At 45.0% G+C, this 22,251-nt stretch overlaps 1 protein-coding gene across 1 annotated transcript in view; it reads right to left on the bottom strand.

Annotated features, from left to right (window-relative positions):
* Positions 1-18,395, bottom strand: part of COL9A2 (collagen type IX alpha 2 chain) — a 47,638-nt gene extending 29,243 nt beyond the window's left edge. The window contains exons 1-10 of the mRNA XM_033157664.1: positions 18,177-18,395; positions 14,660-14,734; positions 12,056-12,091; positions 11,399-11,461; positions 8,206-8,259; positions 7,494-7,529; positions 5,741-5,764; positions 4,104-4,157; positions 1,195-1,248; positions 813-860 (exon numbers count right to left, since the gene is read on the bottom strand). Coding sequence (XP_033013555.1) covers positions 813-860; positions 1,195-1,248; positions 4,104-4,157; positions 5,741-5,764; positions 7,494-7,529; positions 8,206-8,259; positions 11,399-11,461; positions 12,056-12,091; positions 14,660-14,734; positions 18,177-18,248 — 516 coding nt within the window. The 5' untranslated portion in view covers positions 18,249-18,395. The remainder of the gene's footprint in view (positions 1-812; positions 861-1,194; positions 1,249-4,103; positions 4,158-5,740; positions 5,765-7,493; positions 7,530-8,205; positions 8,260-11,398; positions 11,462-12,055; positions 12,092-14,659; positions 14,735-18,176) is intronic.
* Positions 18,396-22,251: the final 3,856 nt, after the last annotated feature.

The following is a 22,251-nucleotide window of genomic DNA, read 5'->3' as shown; positions in this document are numbered from 1 at the left end:
AAACATAGCCATCATAGTTAGTACACTATCCTCCTGCATTTGTCTAGTCTTCTTCTAAAGTTGGTGGCCATCAATATACAACTTGTGGAGGCAACCCTCTTGGTTTAACTATGCACTGTGTGAATATTTACTTTCGCAGAGAGGCAATGAGGGTGAGAAAGAAGTTCCCATAGCAAGGATGGAGAAGCTGTGGTTCTCCAGATGTTGATGGACTATAACTCCCGGCATCTGTGCCCACTGGCCATACTGGCTGGAGAGGACAGAAACTGGAGTCCAACAAGAACAGCTGGAGAGCCACAGGTTAGCCACGCTTGCTTTATGGTGATGGCCACTGGGCTGAAGAAGCAGAAAGCACGAATTCATGGTGGATAGGCCTATCAGCAGACATGACAGCTACATGAAGTTTCTGTATGCTATGAGTACCATACCCTGCTTATAAGCTTTCCTGAAGCATGTGTCTGGCAGCCACTGCTGGAAACAAGGTGCAGGCGCTAGATCCTTTAGAGCGATTCAGCAGGGCCCTCATGTCTTTAACATGCATCTGCATTCAGTGTGCCATGTACCATGCATACCGAACATCATGGATTGGGACTAGTTATGGCTGCGCACACTGCCACCCTTAAAGGAATGGCAAAACAGGAACCTGCAAGCTCTGCAAACATCCAATGAATCTGTGCCAACAAAAGAACCCAAGCCAAAATCCCAAATGCACTTCCTATCTTTTGCCTTCTAGTTTTCAAGCACCGTGTACAAGATGGGTGGCTTTCCTTTTTTTTTAATGGAACACGGCATGCAAATGCAACCCTCCTTACCAAGAAATCTGCACTGCCTTCAACTCCTTGGATGCGCCCAACAGGGCCCTGCAGAAGAAAATAAAAACAATCAAGTATCCAAAAAGGCCGAGAAAGCGAGAGGAGGACTGTCCCCTCTCATTTTTAACAGGAAGAAAAGATTTAAAGATTCAACCAATAGAGGTCACAGCCTGGAACAGATCAGAAAATAAATGTGCATGGTCAGCTTGCACAGGGAAAGGTGCTTCCCACAGTAGTTACTCATTTTTTAAAATAAAGGATCACACTTGCATGGCACCATGGGCATTGTATTCTCTAGCTGTCAGCCAGGGCTGCTTCCAATTGGAGTGTTTCCCCCTCCAATTCTATGTAAATTACACCAAGTAGTAGGAATAAAACTTACAGGTTTCCCAGGAGGCCCTGGAGGCCCTTGTGGCCCTTCTGGTCCACGTACCCCCTGAAAAAGAGACATGAAAGTCAGGAGGCTAGCAGCCTAACATGTGAAAAAACAATCCAGAATGCATTGGTTTCCCATTAATACTGTCACAGTCCCTACGTAGGGAAGTTACTAAATGTTGTTTTTTTTAACATGAGTCACTGACAGCCACCAGTAGAAGACATGAAGGTCAAAATACCCAAAGGTGTTGATGAGCAGGCAAGAGTACAACGACTGCCTGTAAGGTGGCATTGATAATGACTGTGGCAGGAGTTGCTGAGAGGATGAGTAAACTGAGGAAGGAAAAGAATAGAGGCTGTCTTTGGTGAATAATGGCTTAGCAGATGATGGGAACACACGACTGGCTTGAACACAGGAAGCTGCCTCATTCATAGTAAGCCAGACATTGGTCCATCTAGCTTACTATTGTCAACGGTGACTAGTAAGCAGCACTCCACAGTCTCAGCCCTTTCCCATCTCTAGTTGGAGATGCCACTAGAGATTGAATCAGGGACCTCATAAGTGCCAAGCAGTTGCTCTCCCACTGATCTGCAGCCCTTGGAAAGACTGCTTGGCCACTTAGAAAAAAGGGGGAAATTGAGAATGCACATACAGTGATAAGGACAGGGAGGAAAGGCCTTAGGCTGGGTTGTGTTTACGCCGCAGTTCTGCAGAGTGGCACAGAGGAAGAGCAAAACATCATGTATTCAAGTTTCATTCTAAAAAGTACCATATTTTTCTGTGTATAAGACAAGGTTATTTTATTTAAAAATTTTGCTTAAAATTTGGGGTCATCTTATACACAGATAGTGGAGAGGTGGGACAGGCGATTGTTGGCTGCCATGAGCAGGAGATTGTCAGCTGCATTTTTGCGGGTGATTGGTGGGTGTGGCCAGGTCCACTGGCTATTGGCTGCTGTGGCAATTGGGCGGGTGATTGGCACTTGCTTTCAGCGACCATGCAGATAATGGGTGGGTTCATGGATGTGTGTGCGATTGGCTGTGGCAGTCCTGCGGTTGAGCATTTTTTTGGCAACCCCCCCCCTCAAAAAAGCTCAACAACTCTGGGCAATCACCCCCCATTTTCCCAATTTGGAGTCCCCAAAAAGAGGGGGCATCTTATATATTGGGGTGTGTATGTTTCTTATGTTTACAAAGGCATATTGGAAAGCATGCATGGCAAACCCATTTAGAGTGTGTCTGGAAAAAAGGGTTTTCTGAATTAGGTGGAAGGGCACATTTTTCTCACCCTTACTGCCTTCATGTCCAACATAAAAAGCACATACATTTTGCAGAATACCACAAAACAACATGCAGAATGAATGTGCCACATAGTTTATGCAAATATAATTTTGCATAATTTATGCAAGTTGTGGCTTACAGCGCATATTGATACAGAATTTGGTAGAGAAGTTCAATTATTTTAGCATACACAGTCCTAGTGACAGGGAAGAGGGTGAGAGAATGGAAGAAATTGGGAAGAGATGTAGCTGTTTTCATTTTATGCCGACATATTTCTTTCTATTTCTGGATCTTTTGTCCTCTCCCCTCTCCTTGTCTTAGCACATGAGCCCTTCGGCTACATAAATAATAATAATAATAATTTATTATTTATACCCCGCCCATCTGGTTGAGTTTCCCCAGCTACTCTGGGCGGCTTCCAATTGAGTGTTAAAAACAATACAGAATTAAATATTAAAAACTTCCCCAAACAGGGGGACCCACCCACCTACAGGGGGACCCACCCATCTGTTTATGTTTAGATTTGCATATTGTCGCAGCCTTGTGGTTTCCCACCCCCACCTGAGTTGTTTGTGCAGCACAGTCTATCAATTTGAATATGCAAGTATAAATCACAGAAGCTCTGGATGCCAGTGAACATTGGGTCTAAGGCGGGCTTCCTCAAACTCGGCCCTTCAGATGTTTTTGGCTTACAACTCCCATGATCCCTAGCTAGCAGGACCAGTGGTCAGGGATGATGGGAATTGTAGTCTCAAAACACCTGGAGGGTCGAGTTTGAGGAAGCCTGATCTAAGGCCTGGCTAAGTGCTACAGTCAATACATGAAAAATTTCTAAGCTCTGACTATTCAGAATTCTAAAAATTCCTTGGGAGAAAAGCAGAGAAAGCTGGAGATGATCACAGTGCCCCTAGATGCCTTTCTCCAGCCATTATCTCTGGGTCACCTTCTCCCCGCCCCCCGCGGGGGGGGGGGGGGAGGAGAGAGAGCGATGAGGACAAGTGAGGCAGCTGAGGTAAATAACAGGTATATGGAGGGAGGCAACACGAGAACAGGCCTTTTCAGCAGTGTCTCCCCACTTGTGAAATGCTCTCCCTAGGGAACCTCCCCTGATGCCATCCTTACATATCTTAGGGCGACAGGCAAAAACATTCATTTTTCTCCAAGCCTTTGGCTCTTAATTAACTGTAACCTCCATGGCTGGATGGGATGTTTTAATCCTGCCTTTTTTAAAAAAAAGAGGACTCTCTTTTAGATTTGTCATTGTTTTATTTTATGCTAGTGTGAGTTTGTTTATTGTTGTAAGTCCCTTTGAGTTACTTTTGTTTTGAAAATGACTGTTTAACTTAATTAGTAGTAGTAATGGTTGTAGTAGTAGTAGTAGTAGTAATAATAATAATAATAATAATAATAATAATAATATGCTGTACCATTAAGATATGGCCCTCCGCCTTTAGCTTTCCCTGTGCTTGCCTGTAATCCCCTTCAGTTTTCTCTGCACATCTTAGTTTTCAACAGGTAAAGCCTATCTACTTCTGACAACTGTAGCAGCATATAGCCAGGCTCTTATTGCAGAGCAGGCCTAGGAAAGCCAACAAACCCCAAGTAGTATTCACCCATCTCAGCCGGATCCCTTACCTTGGGTCCCAGAGCTCCAATTTCTCCAGGGAGTCCAACCTGGCCTGGAGAGCCCTTAAGAAAAAGAAACAGAGAGGGGAGAAAATGCTCTCTTTTAATCATATGATGGGAACAACCCTTTGTTCATCTGTTCAGGCTCTGTCGGACGTCTGCGGTGGCAAAGGGTTTGCTAGGCTAACAAGCAAGAAGGAGAGATGAGCAGGCACTCTCCGGCTAACAGCAAACAATTCCATCTATGTCTGCTAAAAACGCAGCGCCTCAGTCTCCCGCTTAAGTTACACGTTAGTGAACATACGTGCCGTATGGCAGCACAAGTTTGTGCACATTTAACAGGAGAGAGAGCTCATCTGGAGGCGGTTCTGGGTTTGCATTTTCTAATTCTGGCCACTGACCAAGCAAGGAAAAAAATCTGTTTAATCCAGCAAAAGTCTGGATAGTTATCAACAGATACGGCTGGTTTACTTGACGATGAGTCAGATCGATCTAGATTCTAGCCCAATACTCTGGCAGCAGGTCAGGTAGGAAGGGGTCATTTCCCCATCACCTGCCAGGGCAGCCTTTCTCAACCTTGGGTCCACAGGTGTTTTTGGCCTACAACTCCCATGATCCCTTGGTAGCAGGACCAGTGGTCAGGGGTGATGGGAGTTGTAGGCCAAAAACATCTGGGGATCCAAGGTTGAGAAAGGCTGTGCTAGAGGATTCTTGTAACTGAAAATGCCGGAAACTGAACTTCAGACATTCTGCATACAAAGCAGGTGCTCTACCACTAAGCAAAATTCCCACTCACCCGCCCCTTGCTGTCAGTCAGCGTCTGGTGCATGCAGAGAAGCAGTGGGCAACCTCTGCCTCATGGTCCAAATTAGGCCTGCAGGGGTCTCATGGGGCTATTTCCCTCAAGCCACAGCCCCTTGTTCCACATCTGTCATCATATATGTCAGTAATGGGGCAGGTGCAGATGTGGCATTGACCACAAATAATGAACCACAGATATTCCTGCAAATTTATTATTCTATTTTTGTGATATACAAATGACGTTAGAAGACTTGGTCTATTTGTTTCGTTTGTTATTCCTATCTTTGTTTATATGGCCCAATAAATAGTTTTTTGTTGTTTTTTAAAGGATGTGGCTGCAAAGGAACAACTGGGAGCCTTGAAATGTGCTCCTGGTTGCTCCTTGACAATTGGTGCTCCCAAGTGGAGTTGTACCCTGGTGAGGTGCTGAATTCAAGCCCTTCTCAGATCAGCAGGGATCTTTGTTTCATGATGCCATGATGGCACCAAGTGGTTGGCATGTGGGCATCCCTACCTACCCACCAAAATAGCTCACAGGAGCGAGGGAACCCAGGATTTGGCCCACTGGCTGGAAAAACTCCCCCCTCCCCCGGCAGTACATCTTGGCGCAAGATCCCTCTTGCAAATGACTGAATAAAGTGATTTTTTTTTAAAAAAAATAAAAAATTGCCAGACCAGTGGCACATCACTGCTCACAACACTGTGACAGTGCAAGACCCTTTGTGTTGGGTCACTGCCCCTTCCTCCAAGCCAAGCTATGAGCACACACTCATGTAAGCAACCCTCACAAATCCAGCACACTGCCTCCCTTCAGCCAAACCCAAGCTCACATGAACAACACTTACAGGAGATCCTTTCAGCCCAGGCCCCTGAAATGAGAAGACAGCCACAGTAAACCATCATGCTGCGTTGAAGAAACCAGCTGAAAAACGTGAAGGCTGCAGCTGAGGCATCTCCCAGAGGCAGAGCAGCTGTCTCGTTTTCCCAGTCTGGTTGCGTCATATTAATTAACTGTTGCATTTCTGAGTCACCTGCCCCATCACCAGGGTTTTCTTTGGGTGACAGGCAGTTTAGGCAAATAAAAACAGTTATAAACATAAACAAAAACAAACAAACAGATCTAATATGGCAACTGAGTGTGCAACACTCAGACCCATCAAAACCACAATGCATAGGCTTAAAACAACTTACAGGGCAAAACACAACATCCAGTGAAAGAGAGTCCACCACCTTCTGTCCACTCAACTTATGAGTAGAGATGGGTGATTAGGATTGAACTGTTATCCATGCTTAGAGTAGCTCTACTTAAATCAATGGGACATTAATAAATAAATGACTTAGTTATTAGTATGTTTGCCTTCCGTCTCTACTCTACAGGGCTTAAGGTTTCATACATAGCTCCCCCCACTCCCCATTTTATCCTCATGACAACCCTGCAAGTTAGGTTAAGCTAAGAGATGGTAATTGGCCCAAAGTAGCCCATGTTGGCTGCACCTGCCCTAAACTCAGAGCTATAGGAACGAGCCTTGATGAGCCCCAGGCTGATATGCCCCCTCCTACCCTCTGGCATGGCTGCAAAGAAGAGATCAGAAGCACTTGCTTCCACTTTTATTTTTTATTTTTATTTTTTTGTAAATAATTTTTATTGATTTTTCCTTTAATTTTAACAGAAAAAGAAGAAGAAAATACAACATAGAACTTGTAAATACAAATAATATAAAAAGCTTATATTGCAAAGAATATATATCGCTCTTATCTTTTACACTTACAATTTTCATCCCTTCCCTTCTTCCTTCTTATGTCTTCTCTAAATCATATTTCTATGTTTTGCACATCAATTCCTTTTACCTCTGATAAAGTTTTCCCTTGTCGGATTTCTTTTTATTCTCACATTCTCGTATTCATCTTTAATGTCTTTCCTTATTTCTTAAATATTCCGCTTATCCTGAGGAGCCGCTTATCCTGAGGAGCTCGAGGCTTCACTCTGAAGGCAAGAATGCTCCCCGCGTTCGCGTCTCTATCCTGCGCCTCCCGGACCCTCGAAAGAAAACGGTCCGGTGTTTCGCTAGGAGAGTCGCTTTGAACGCCAACGGGAATTTCTAGTCCCAGAGATTCTCCTCCCTGGGTTTGAGGTTCGCGGCGCCTTCACCAACCTCTATTTTTGCCTCTCAGAGCTCAGAATCTCCTCAGAGAGAACGATCCTGCGCTCCTTCCCGGTCAGCGGCAAAACCGGAAGTCTCCACTTTTAAACTAATGAGAGCTCCCCTCTGTGTCTGAACCTGGGGGTCTCTGGCTAGTTTAAACAACGGATTGTTAACAAGCCTGCACCATAAAGGACAGCTTGATTTTGGCTTGTTTGAACAAACCACAGTTTCCCCAAGTCCAAAAAAAAAACAAGCAACTGTGGTTAGTTTAAAAGAGAACGCTGTATAACTCCTCCTTACTGCTGCTTTAGAGGAGAAGAGGGGAGTGTGTGCTAGCCCACTCTCATCACACTCAACTATAATCCAACACGTTGCCGTGATTGTGTGCACTGGATGCGTTCATATAGCGGTATACTTTCTTGACAAATACATCCAATAAAGAATAAACACTTACCGGAAGCCCTGGAGGTCCTGGAAGTCCAGTCTGGCCCTGAGTGAATGCAAGAAGGAAGAGATACTCGGTGTAGTAGGATCCACACAAGTGGGATATGCCTTAAGCTGCAGATCTACTTCATGGGGCAGATCCAGATATGAGCTCCAAGGACCCAGCCCTACCAAATAAGATTGAACCTCTTGTGTATGCAGGTGCAGTCTGGACAATATTGTTGTCTGAATTCACCTTAGGCCTCTGTTACCTTGCACAGGCCAATTACATCCCCCGTTTCCCAGTGCTGTAGTTGCTGGGGGATGTATACAGTGCATGCATGCATCCAAAGCCACTTTGAATCATTTTGTCCCCCAATTGGTCCTCATTTGGAGGACCTCAGCCCCCCACTACAGCATCTGCAATGCCCAGCTGTCACAATCACAAGCCAGTTTGGACTTGATATCCTGCTTTATCACTACCCGAAGGAGTCTCAAAGCGGCTAACAATCTCCTTTCCCTTCCTCCCCCACAACAAACACTCTGTGAGGTGTGTGAGGCTGAGAGACTTCAAAGAAGCCCAAGGTCACCCAGCAGCTGCATGTGGAGGAGCGGGGAAGCGAACCCGGTTCACCAGATTATGAGTCCACCGCTCTTAACCACTACACCAAGCTGGCTCTCTCTAAGCCAGTCTTAGAAGAACCACTCCATCTCCTCGAGTCACACAGAAAACAGTCACTCACTTTGGGGCCGGGTCGCCCAAAAGGTCCTGGTTCCCCTTTTGCTCCCGTTAGGCCCTGTAAAAAATGGAAAGGGAATTAGAGGATCAACTTGCGGGACATCAACTGACATCTGCAATAAAATAGGTAAAAACACAAGGGCTGGAAAAGAAATGGGTGAAGCGGCAAATTCAAACCAAAAATCTTTGCCACAGCTGCAGAGCATCCAGAAATAGAAACTGCAGGTGTAAAATAAAGTTTTTGTGGAAATGCCGGCATGTGCGTATAACTTTCACTGCTAAATCAAGGAATAAGCTAGTAATCACAAAAAGACCTCAAATGTGCATTCCCTTACCAAGATTCCTAAATTACCTACTTTCTGGTACTAATCCCAGTGATCACAGGCACAGCCAGGTTTTTTTTGGGGGGGGGGAACTAGATGCCTCCCCCATCCACTCTGTCCTTTCCAGTCTTAACTTAAATATATGAGGTGACCAAGGGTTAATTTATTTATGCGTTTCCTTTTATTATTACATTTCTTATGTAAGCTTCCTTCCACAAATTTCCAGGTGCTGTACGTGGTTTCCCCCTTCTCTATATTGTCCTCACAACATCCCTGTGAGGTAGGTTTAGCTAAAAGTTGGTTACTGGCCCAAAACCACCCAGTTAGCTTCACGGCCCAGTAGGAATTTGAACCCTGGTCTCTTGAGTTCCTAGCCTGAGAAGCCAACACACTAGTTTTGAACTTTTAAAAGGAGGGCTACACATAAGCACCCATTCCCCCTACCCAGCACTTCCTACTCCAGAGTAGTAGAATATGAAATCCCTCTATTATGTATTGGTGTTACAAAATACAGGAAAATGCTAAACCACAGATTCAGATTCTGGGAATACTGTAAGAATGTTATGTACTTCTAGTTATTTATTTATTTATTTATTTATTTATTTATTTATTCAAATCCTCGCAACGGGGTGAGCTCCTGCCCACCCAGCTCCTGCCCACCTAGCAGTTTGAAAGCACATCAAGTGCAAGTAGATATATAGGTACCGCTCCGGCGGGAAGGTAAACGACGTTTCTATGTGCTGCTCTGGTTCGCCAGAAGCGGCTTAGTCATGCTGGCCACATGACCCGGAAGCTGTGTGCGGACAAACGCCGGCTCCCTCAGCCTATAGAGCGAGATGAGCGCCGCAACCCCAGAGTCGTCCGCGACTGGACCTAACGATCAGGGGTACCTGTACCTTTGCTTCTATTTATATTTGTTATCTCTCCATTTCTTGTACTTTCTCCCCCTTTATTTCATCTATCTATCTATCTATCTATCTATCTATCTATCTATCTATTTCTTTTGTACCTGTATTGATAGTTTATAGTTTTGGAAAATAAAGCTTATTTCTTAAAAAAAAATGCTGTCAATTAATAAAAAGGTTTAGCTTTAGGAATGATTATGTGATGTGGGGGTGCTGTTTTTACCAAAACAAAAAAAAAGATAGCACAAGTTTCAGTTCTTCTGGCTTCAGCCCCCACATCTCTAGCTAGCAGTTCAATCTCTGAGCAGGAGGTGGTTGCATCTCCTTGACAGTGCATCTGCCTCCAACAGCACATGCAGGAACACGACGGCACCAAGCAGAGCACACAGTTTGCTATTTCACCTGCTGCTGCAGCCACTGACATGTTATCAACAGCTCAAGATGGAACTGAGGACAACAGTGTTTTTCTAGTACAGTGGTGGCGAACCTATGGCACGCGTGCCAGATCTGGCACGCAGAGCCCTCACTGCTGGCACGCGCACCATCTGAGCTAAGCCCTAAGGGCGCCTTTACGCGCGCCTTTTCCCTCCCGGGCACGAGAGGCAAGAACCAAATCGAGGCGGGGAGAGGCGGGCGGAACAAGCCTTGGCCAACCCCCGGAAGTCTCTGGCGAAGCGGAGGCAGAGCTGCCTCGTCGCCGGCGCCCTTCTCCTCCTCCTCGGTTAGCGCCCAAGAGGCGCGGGGGTGACCGGCAGGTGAGGGCGTCGCGTGCGCTTCCCGAGCTGCAGGAGGAGCTACCGGTGGCCGGCTCCCGCTGCTGGCTGCTCCTTGCTTCTCCGTGGCGCCCTTCCACGCTGCTTCCTGCCAGGGCCACCCGCGGGCCATGCGGCCGAGCTGCGGAGCCCTCCTCTTCCTCTTCGGCGGCGGCGGCGCCTGCAGGCTGCGAGGCGTGAGAAGAGGCGCCTCCTCCTCCCTCATGTGGTAGCGGAGTCGCAAAGCCCAGCAGCCGGATCTTCATTTCTTCTTATTTCTTTCTCTCTCTCTCCCCCCCCCCCGCCCTTTAAAGTCAGCCCAACTCTGGCCGGAGAGATGCTGCTGTCGCTGGTGCTGCACACCTACTCCATGCGCTATGTGCTGCCCGCCGCCCTGATGATGGGCACCGCGCCCACCTATGTCCTGGCCTGGGGCGCCTGGCGCCTGCTCCCCACGCTGCTCCCCGCGCGCGTCAGTAGTTGGGCACTTTGTGATAAATAAGTGGGTTTTGATTTACAGTTTGGGCACTCGGTCTCTAAAAGGTTCGCCACCACTGTTCTAGTATATCTTTAACCAAAACAACACGCCCTCTTTGCTTTTAAAATCAGCACAGGGCAGGCAATTTCAACGTAAACAAATAGAGCAGGCAAAGAAAAGGCATCAGCAATGCTCAGCCTCGTGCAGGCAGGATGGGGGCTCAGGCAGTGGGCCCAGGAGTCTTACAAATACAGAAGATTTCCCCTGTTTTAATATGTCTAATGGAAGCAGGCGTGACAAATAAGCAAATATAAAGCATGAGCTGCTAAAGTATCCTGAGTCTGGTGCAAAACAACCAGTTTCTGCAGCTCAACAACTTTGCCCCAAAAAAGCTCAACAACGTTTGTGTCTGGATTTTCACATTTTTTAATATGGCAACCCTACCATGGGCAGGCTGAAAATGGATAGTCAAACCTCGGGTCCCAAACGCCTCCGTTTTGGAACATTTCGGCTCCCAAATGACAAAAACCTGGAAGTAAATGTTCCGTTTTTTAAACATTTTTCGGAAGCTGAATGTCCAACGTGGCTTCCGCTTGGTTGCAGGAAGCCACATCTTGGTTGTGGAACATTTCGGAAGCCAACAGATTGCGTTCGACAACCGAGGTTTGACTGCACTAGCAAAGCATGCAAATTGCATCGGATTGGGAGTGAGCAGAGGAGGACAACCATTTGTACTCACATCAATCCCAGGTTTCCCCGGAGGGCCATCTGGACCAGGAAGGCCGGGTTCTCCCTTGGTCCCCTGTTACACAGAAACATTTGAGGAATTAAAAGTGTTCTTAGGAAGAAAATAAAGTGAAAGCATCACAGTTGCACACTGCCACTCTGGGGGATGTTCACAGGGCCAGCCCAAAGGCTCTGTCCAACACTGCAAGTTCAGTTCCACTTGTGCAATGAAACTTCCTCTTCCCTCTCCACGTGCCCCCCAGATGTGCTCTGGAGGGTCCCCCAACCCCCTGGAGCAGACTGGTGGGTTGTTGTTTTTTAGTTCAAAGTAATTTGCCTGATTTCCCACACAATCGCAACCACAGCTTTACAGTGATAAGGTCTGATACTACTTAGAAACAATGCATATTATAATGAAGGCCGTCCTTGCTTTCCAACAGTTACAAAACAGGTCTTAAGCCTTCCACAACAGCAGCTTCTCATAAGCATCGTATTTTAGGCTCTGCATTCTAGACCTAATTCTGACAGTTCAATACAACTCAAAGCTGGGTGATAGGTACTGTATGTAACCTGAAAGTGACTGCAGATTTTTATTAATACTAATATTCACACTATAAACAAATTATAGGCCCAAGTAACCCCTGCTGACATCGCTTGCTTAGATACTCACAGGGCTCCCTGCTGCTCCTGGTGGGCCTTTATCACCCTAGAGGAAAAAAAGGGGGGAATGGTTAATAGCATGTTCCTCTTGACTTCTCAAAATGATCGCTGTCAAAGCAACTGGAAATGCAAAGTCACCAATACACAGTTCTGGGCATATAATGAGCATATCTGCCCCCTGGTCCTGAAAGATATGCACACAGGCTGCCTCCTTGGAACCAATTCAAGGTGTTAGTTTTGATGTGTAAAGACCAAGACAGCCTTAGGACCCGGTTACTTGAAAGAACATCTCTCCTCATATTGTCCTGTCTGGGCTGAGATTCAGCAGGGATGGCACTCTCAGTCAGCAATGCCAACATCAACCGATCAGTGACGGCCCCACGGAGCCTTCTCAACAATGGCACCCCCAGCTGAAGCACATCCTCCTTCCATCAATTTGGCTGGCATCAGCCGAAGACGGTCCTCTTTCTGCAGGCCTTTGAAATACGGTTGTTTTGACTGGCACACCCAGGTAGAAGGTGGAAGGCTTGACACCCCAGGTGGGTGAGAGCAGTTTTAAAGAACCATTTTTATAAAGAAGACAATGTGCATGCAGTTTGCAAGCGTCAGCCCGGCAAGAGCCAGCTGCAAATTACTACATAGACTCTCAGAGGGAGGGTGTCTGAGGTTTCTATCTTAATTTCTAAGCAGTGATATATTTGCTCATTTACAGGTGGGTAGCCGTGTTGGTCTGCCATAGTCAAAACAAAATCGAAAATTCTTTCTAGTAGCACCTTAGAGACCAACTGAGTTTGTTCCTGGTATGAGCTTTCGTGTGCATGCACACTTCTTCAGATACACTGAAACAGAAGTCACCAGATCCTCAGAAGTCACCAGATCCATATTTGCTCATTTGTTAGACTTTTGAGTTTTTAATTTAATGGCATGCTCTCAGCGACTGTGGTTATGGCTTAATATGTCATGCTCAATGGCATCACTGGAGCCTGCCCCCTGTGGCATCACCGTCCCATGACATCACTGGGGACGACCCCAGGTCTCAGGTTTGGAGCCTGAAATCTCAGGGCCTGGGATAGTCCTGACCTGGCAACCTTACTCTGAAGAGGCCTTTTGAACATGTCGTATAATGCAGATGGATGTGCTGGTATGCCTTAATTGCATTTTAAATCTACAATTGTATTTTAAACAACTTTTTTTAAAATGCCTTTTATATTATATTTATATACTGATCTGAGATTTGCTTTTGAAGAGAAGTGGGGGATAAATCTCATAAATAAAACAAAAGTTTTCAGGTTTTCTTTTCTTTCTTTCTTTCCTTCTTACTTTCTCTCTTTCTTTCTTTTTCTTAGTAATACAAAATATAATATGTCTCACCCATTACAGAGTGGCAGGGGTCCATTATAAAGAAGACACATCAACAGGAGGAAAAGTTTAAAAACAGCAATTATTTGTAATGCTGTTGGTGGGGGCCAGCCCTGCTCCTGGATATTAACAACAAGGCACAAAATCATACCGAGTGAAAATAAACTCAAAACTGGAGAGACATGGAGGGAAGTAGATACTGTATAGACTATTGGTATACAAAGGTGTGGGGTATTGCGTTATTAGAAAAAAAATTGGCACACAAACTGAGAGTATGTAGAGGCCAATGCAAAAGTGCTAAGTTTTGTTTTCTTTTAAAATAAAGCGTCTAGTCCATATGATTGCAGGGAAAACATGCCACACTGCTTGCTGTGGGCTGCGGGGCCTGGTGCATCTCAGAAGTCAGAATGGTTGAGTTATGGTCACCTGTACAGACTCTAAAATTAAGAGATGGAAATTAGAGATGGGTCCATGGGAAGGGAAACACCACAAACAGTCATCGTGGTAGGGGGTCAGAAATTGCATCCAAGGCACTAAGACTCCAGAACTGCGTACTGGTAGCCCTCTCAAGCCCCTGGCACCTGCAATTTCACCCCCTCCAAGCTTTTTGCCTGCAGCCATATGGACTAGAAACTTGCACTTGGAAATCAAAGGTGCCTGTATTACCAACAGGCAATTCAGATATCCTGTTCTGAGTTTGCACTGCAATCCCAGAATCACATAGGCGTGCTAAGGGTTACAAGCAATGGGGTGGAAGAGACTTGGATTAGGCCCCACCCCATAGGATCATGGTGTCATAGAACATCATCATCTACCCCAGTTTACACTTTTCCATCCCTTCCATCCCACCACATTCATCTCCCCTCGGCCAACTCCTTTAGGCAGCTTTTAAACAATAACAGGAGCCCAACACCCCCCTCCCTAGGAAAAGGCAATGCTGATACATAAAACCAATGAATGAACACCCCCACTCTAGCCATAACCCTCCCCAGCATTCCAGGGAATGTTTTTTAAAGATAAGTCCACGTATGGTAATGGGGGAAGAGAATACCACTTGGAGATGAATCAGATTCTGGTCTGTACTGTGCAGTAAATCAGATTTGAGAAAGCAAAGGCCACTGGCTCCCTCTAGCCTTTTTGGATGGGTACTGCACCTGGGATTCTGTATACAATGCCTTCTTTTGTACCCAAACCATCTCTCTCCCCCCAACACACCATCCCTTCTGCTGCTCAGGTTCCTGTGCGGTGTGCTTACATCAATGCCGTCAGCGCCTGGCACTCCTGGCGGACCCGGGGGCCCTCGTGGCCCAGGTTCTCCTGGAGGACCTTGCTAAGGAGAGAAATCAAACAAGAAGCAAAGTTAGTTTGGTGGAGAAAAAAAAGGTCACCGAAAAGCAAGAACCAACTAAGCTGGACGAGCTTGTCTCACAATCACATCACAACCCCGGAGAAGCCAAAGACTGAAAGCCTCAGCCTCTTCCCTGGAGAGCTGGGTTGCAAAACAGAGGTGTGGATAAGAGTGTGCCTGAAGCCTTGAGAAGAGCAGACAGATTCCACACACACACACCGGCCTGATCATATGGGGGGGGGGGACCTCACTTGAAAATAAGTGAAGCCAACCATTGAGAAGCAGGGTAACAACAAGGGATATGGTACAGATCATGATAGATCCAGTAGATTTGAGGTTAAAATCCTTAAGCAGGCAGGCAAATCACTGAGCAACCTTAGACTAAGCACCATCTATTGGTCTGAACTACTTTGCAGGGTTGTTGTAATGGTAAAATGGGATAATCTACTAGCCCATGCAAAAGGACAACGACAGACAGAATTTTGTTTGGAAAAAGAAAAAGATTTGGTTGCAGCTTTGAAGCCCCTTTGATCAACCAGGTAAAGGCAAAGAGATCTTGCTTCCTCCTCCTTTTCCTCTCAAATCTCAGGGTGTCCTAGAATTGGACCCAGGATCTTAAGACAGCATGGAATTTGGCCCCAATATGAATCACTGGCCTGAGCTGCCTACTTGTCCAACACATACAGCTTCATAGGCATTCAAATTTTGGACTGACATTTTTTAAAGTAATATCAACAAATTTTAAATGCTCCGTTCGAGTTTCTCTGCAACTTGGCCTTTTGAATTTGTGGGAAGATCAGACAGCATCTCTCCAATCAAAGGAACTTCTTAGGAGGATGCTAGCTGCAGCGAGAACATCTTTGGCCCAAAAACGGAAGACACTACAGGACTTAAGCCTCTCATTGTGGTAAAAGGATACGTGAACCCTGGTTACTGCAGATAAAATAACTCACAAATCACATGTTTCTAAGGGTAGGGAAGACCCAGAACATTGGTGGCATTGCATTTCTTGTGTGTCAAATCCTCTCCCCCACCACCAAATTGCAAAATTTTGCTTTCGTGGTGTGTTCTGCTGCTTTCGTTTTTCTCCATTATCCGCTCTCCACATACCCAAAGGCAACTTTGGTGTGCTTTAAATTACAGGCTCTGTGCGATTTTAAACCTAGCTTGAACAAACATGCAGAAGTTGCGCAGAACTCTGGTTGGATTCGGTACCTCAAATTCCTTTGAAATTCTAAAAACCATTTAGGGTGCTTCCAGAGCATTCATCCTGATCTGTTCGTGGGGAGGTTGGATGACACTGCACCAAGTGTTATCCCACATTTTCTAGTCCATTTCCCCATCACGTTCTTTTATCGCAGAAAACACCCAATTTTGGGGCGAAGCAGGTTTGTTGCACAAGAGCACCAAATCGCCTTTAAATGCACAACCTGAATTTGCCAGCATATGAATGAACCACATTCTAATGTGTTCAATACATAATTTCTCTGAATAGATGGCTGCATACCTGAATACAGACAGTAATAAGTCAGCCCGAGATTACTACTGTGTGTAAAACAAGGAGCTACTATGAAAGCACAGGTCCTTTGGTATATATTTATAGCTGTCAGGGGTTGGCCTGTGTTTTCCTCCAATGATGGCATGCTATAAATAATAGCAAGTAATAATAAGTAAGTAAGTAAGTAAGGCTGATTGAGTTTCAGTATGTGAAGTGCTTTCAACAATAAATGCTAAGGGAATGATAAATGTAAGCACTTTGCAGTTCCATTGATTTCAGTGGGGTTAAGCGTATGCACAGTAAATACATTCCATTGAAATCAATGAGATTTCCAAGTGCTTACATTTTGCTAGATCAACCAGTATTCTTATTTAAGGGTTTGGGGATGGTAGATGATAAGACTGACATTGTTTGAAATAAAACAAAGAATCCCTGCCTAAAGTTTTACTATGTGGTTTGGTTTGTAAGGATCATCTTAAACATCTCCATGTATGAATACAGCCAGTGCTTTTTTTCTTTAAAAATGTTTAGGGGGTACTCTCATTTTGACTCGAGAAAATCACCATTTTATAGTTCAGGTCGTGAAAAATAAATACAGTAAATGGAAAAAAAAGTACAAAGTTTCACAAAATGTTTAGGAGTATGCGTCCCCCCCAGGAAAAAAGCACTGAATACAGCAAATTGAGTCCAGGCTCCTGTGAACCTTGGAACTACATAAAACAAAGCAGTCCAGTTACATCCTAAAGCAATCTTGAGGCCTCTGGCTTTATTTCCCCCACTTCTCTTTACTTTAAAATGTGACATTTTAGGGTCTGGACTGATGCAAATAATATATGTACAGTACATATTCATAAATAAGGCATTGAACTTATAAAATACCAGCTTTGCAGTCACCGGGGATGGAAGCTTCCTGAAGGCATTCGCTGAATGAATAGCCCCCTTTGTCCCTCAAAAAAGGTGGCAAAAGTTTCTCTGTGTTAAGGTCCTGCGTTCTTTTCCAAACCGAAAAGAAGTTGTAGAAAGGACTGCATGTATCTCCGACTGCATGTCACTGTCCCTAAAGTGACACCCAACATTCAGCAAATCAACGGCTTTCCAACCACCACCAAATGACTCAAAGCATTGTCTTCTGTCGCTCACAGCTTCAGAAACTGTTTTTTTCTTTCTTTTCAGAATTAACCAGGGTCTTGGATTTTTATTTTAAAACATCCCATTGCCATCATCAGATGACCAGCCAAATATCTTCAGCTCCTTTTGTTTGCAGTCTGCAGAGAGTACCAGTCGCTGGACATACCCTGTTCATCGCTATCAGGATAATAACTACACATCTTTCGCCCCAAAAGACAGATCCACAGAAGTACTTTTTTAATCTGGTTCCCAAAGGGAAGATGTTTTTCCCGCAGCTGCCCAGGGCCCTACAAAAGGCAACATTTCCTGCCATAATATTTACTACCACCCTACTCAATATCACTGGTATAATGCGAGATCCCTTTTAGACATCTGAAATCACTTCTGTTTTGCTTCTTACAACATTGCTTCCACAAATCTCTTCCCCGTTCACTTCCAGGGAGTAGAATTCCCCAGGAGTCTCAGTGCAGAAGCACAGGGAGACCCTGAAAACAACAAAAAACAGTTTCGCCAGGAATAAAAGCAAAGCTCTTCTCTCCTCCCCTGACCCAGCCAAAGAAGAAGAAAAAAATAGTATGGTTTATAACCCAAACAATCAAGCTGTGCCAGTTCCCCTCGTTATTTAAAGCTTGCAAGAAAAGATAGCGTATTAAAACTAATTATTCAGACATTGTCCTCCAGCACTGGATCCCCAACTGCGAACAAGTTGTTTTCAAGGCCCCCCACCCCACCCCATCTGGATCACCCTCCATACCTAGACATCTTTGCAGTAGAATCATAGGTAAAAAGGAAACTTACCAATTGTGCCACGGAGAAAGAGATGGTTTGGAGGAGAAGGCAGAATTTGAGGCTACCCCAAAAACTAGCCATATCGAGGTCTTCAGGCTAGCTAGGAGGATGAAAAGTGGGGGCCCGCTAGCCCCTGAATGACTAAATCTTTAGATCCAACAGGAGCAGAGAGAAAGGCAGAGGGGAGGAGATGGTGGGTCATTAATATGTAGTATTTTGGTGAAAGGGGAGTAAGTAACCTGACTGGGAACTCCCCTTCCAGCCCACTGACATATGAGACGAGAGAAGCTGGGCTCCAAGATGGAATTCATGGGCCAGGTGAAGGGAAATTACTGCCCTTTTGTCTCCTCTTGGACTGTGGGAAAGTATAAAACATTCATTATTCTGCCCTGTTTAGGGAGTTTTTAATGACTGGTGTTTTAATGTATTTTTAATCTTTTGTTGGAAGCCGCCAAGAGTGGCTGGGGAAACCCAGCCAGATGGGTGGGGTAGAAATTTATTATTATTATTATTATTATTATTATTATTATTATTAAAATTATTATTATAAAAATGAATTTTCACTGGTGCGGAGGGGGGTGAACTCAAAATGGCACTTTAAAACCATGCAAAGGGGTATTTTTAATCTTTATTTTAAAGATTATTTAAATCTTTATTTAAATAAACAAGTACCACAAGGCATTCATTTTAATTAAATTTAAATTGTAAATTACTGTGATTTAAATAAACTGAGCATTTAAAACTCCATAACTCCAAAATATTTTATTTTATTTTATTACAAAATCCCGCTGAACATAAACCTATGGGACAGGCCTTCGTCATCTCCCGCCTCTGGTTGAAAGAAAGTAAAGTACAGTGGACTAGACTGTTCCAATCCCATTCAGAGCTATGTTTAGCTATTCATTAACTGCTTGTGTTGTCTTACCTCTTCCCAGGTTGCCTGCTACAAGGTTATGCAGGGACACAATTTTTTCCGTTTGCACTGAACGTGGTGAGGGAGCTGCAATTGCTTCCAGAAGGTTTTGCACCATGCCAGAAGATGTGGGCAGCTGCTGGCGAAGACATGCAGACATTGAACAGCCTATATCACTCCCTTGTGAGACATTGCAGAAATTATTTGCTACTGTTCAGGTGCTTCCTTCCTTAGGTCTCATCCCCACTTCTGCTTGTCCCATGCATTCGAGGTTTTTCATTTGCCCTGCTGCTTTCCCCAGGAAAACCCTCTGTTTACTGCTCAATCCTAACAAATGTCATTGGGTTTTCTGTAGACTGAAGGTTGTTCTGATTCAGCAATCAACAGGATTTTCCTGGGGAAAGTGGTAGGGCAAATGAAAGCTCTCTAATCCATGCCTAGAAAACATGGAACAAGCAGAAGTGTGGGTGAGCCTCCTAGGGGAAAAAACTCCCCTTCCCCAGCTTATTCACTCCTATATCTTTTTTTTTTCCCTAGTGAAGGGGATATTATAGGAACTAGACTATGACCTGGGAGACCAGGATTAAATTTAAAGGTAAAAGTAACCCTGACCGTAAGGTCCAGTTGCGGACGACTCTGGGGTTGCGGCGCTCATCTCGCTCTATAGGCCGAGGGAGCTGGTGTTTGTCCACAGACAGCTTCCAGGTCATGTGGCCAGCATGACTAAGCCGCTTCTTTCTTTCTTTTTTTAAATGTGATTTTTTTATTTCGTTATTCCGAGACACAATATAACAACAATATAGCAACAAATACAATTAAAAAGGGTAAATTAACAAGTTCCATATAGAAATACACAACTTATCCATCCGTACACCAAAGCCTTTACCGGATCAAATAAAGTTACTTATCAAATTCTTTAAATCAGTGTTTTTCAACCTTTTTTGGGCAAGGGCACACTTGTTTTATGAAAAAAATCACGAGGCACACCACCATTAGAAAATGTTAAAAAATTTAACTCTGTGCCTATATTGACTATATATAAAGTAATTCTCTTGAATAGGAATCAAATAAACACAATTTTTCCCACGGCACACCAGGTGACATCTCGCGGCACACTAGTGTGCCGCGGAACAGTGGTTGAAAAACACTGCTTTAAATCATTTGTATCCGCTTCTGGCAAACCAGAGCAGCACACGGAAACGCCGTTTACCTTCCTGCCAGAGCGGTACCTATTTATCTACTTGCACTTTGACGTGCTTTTGAACTGCTAGGTGGGCAGGAGCTGGAACTGAGCAACGGGAGCTCACCCCGTTGTCGGGATTCGAACCACCGACCTTCCGATCGGCAAGCCCTAGGCTCAGTGGTTTAGACCACAGTGCCACCTGTCCCACAGGATTAAATTTACCACAAAACTAATGGTGAGACCTTGGGCCAATCACTCTCTCAGCTTACCAGAGTTGCTGTGGGGAAATGGAAGACCATGAGTGCCACATGAACTCCTTGGAGGAAACCAGCGGCGGGGGGGGGGGGGGGGGGGATTTTAATGTAATAGAGAAGATCTCCATCTTGTCTGCCCCTGTTCCTGAAGTGGAGCAAGGTTTGAAATACAACAAAAACGAAGCAAGTTTGGTGTTGAAGCCGTAAATCCTGCATGAGTGTCCGTCTTAAGATGGACAATGGGAACTGCTAGGTTCATATTTTTATTGCTGCAAACGGCCTTGATATATTTGTTTATGTTACAGAGGTATATAAATATTTTTAATAAACAAATAGCTAAATAATATGATGAGAATGCAAACCTGTATAATTATTTTGGAAAATGGTGTTTGAAAAAGTTTCTGCTATTGTGCAGAGGTGATACTGCCTGCTCTGAGGCTGGCTTTAGAATGTACTGTAGTTCTTATGGAGAAACTGAAACACAGCATTTCAGAACAAGACCAAAGACCAAAGATGATTTTGAAACTGTGTGGTAGCTGTTTATTCAAAACACTGGAAATGTCAATATACCCTCACCACCCATGGCTCACTCTGGGTCAATCTGTTAAAATGGAGAGTAAAAGACACTTAACTGATATAATCAACTCTGTGACAGCTGGGGCTAATGGGAGTTGCAGTCCAAAACATGTGGAAGAACCTAAGTTGGGAAAAGCAGATCTAAAGCCTCTCCTGCATGGCTATACACATTCAACAGTCTTCCCTACCACCAACCACTTGTGACACTGCCTCTGTGTTACTCACTTTTCCTATGGTGTCATTTCTTAATTAATCCAATTAGCACCTCAAATTGAGGCTTCTGGGATCTGAAAGGTCAGTGCACACACACAAAAACATTGTGTGGGTTTTTAGTCTTGGAGGGCAGCAGTATTGCAGTTTGGAGTATAAAAGCTAAGGATGAGGAAGAAATTCAATTCAGTTCAGTTTGTACATAAGAGGTCCATCTCCCTAATTTGCACTTCCCAAAACAATATGCGCTTTGAAATTCCCACTTCTCCCACTTTTGCAGTGGAGTTTTCCAACCAAATAACGTGTACAGAAATGTACGTATGCCTTCTGCAGTGTGCAGTATGCAGCCTACACTGACTGGCAGCAGCTCTCCGGGGCTTCAGCAGGGCTCCCTCCCAGCCCTGACTGGAGATGCTGGGAACTGAGCCTTGGGCATTTGACAGGTGAAGCAGCCCCCCTTCCTCCGATATTCCCCTCCCCTCCAATAGATCAACACAGCAGCTTCTACTTCTCCTGAAACAAAAACCACTCGCCCCCAACCCATTTATTCCTCCCCCCCCCCGCCCTCATTCATTCATTCACTCTGCCGTTCATTCATTCTTGCCTCACCCTTCCCCTCACCGACTTCGCTCCGCCCCTCCTCCGATCCCTCCGATTTGATTGGCTCTCCGTTCGACGCACGCCTCTGCAATCCACTCGTCGAATAAACCGAGGTTGGGTTTAAAGTTAAAAAAAAAAAAAAAAAAACTCAGAAAAGCAGGCGGGCGGGGCTTATACCACAGCCCCGCCCACCTCTCCCGGAAGTGGCTAGCGGCGCTGTGTGTGTGTGCGCGCGCGTTGCGCTGCCAGGAGGCGGCGCCGTCAGTCGCTGCCTGGAGACGCGCGCGCGCGCACGTCTTTTCCTCTTTCCCCCTTCCTTCCTCTTTTTTCTTTCTTTCTTTCTTCCTC

Source organism: Lacerta agilis, chromosome 8 (assembly GCF_009819535.1).
Source record: "Lacerta agilis isolate rLacAgi1 chromosome 8, rLacAgi1.pri, whole genome shotgun sequence".
In the NCBI taxonomy this organism is placed as follows: domain Eukaryota; kingdom Metazoa; phylum Chordata; class Lepidosauria; order Squamata; family Lacertidae; genus Lacerta; species Lacerta agilis.
The sequence above is the reverse complement of the archived record's forward strand: the minus strand, read 5'-3'. Positions and strand labels throughout refer to the sequence as shown.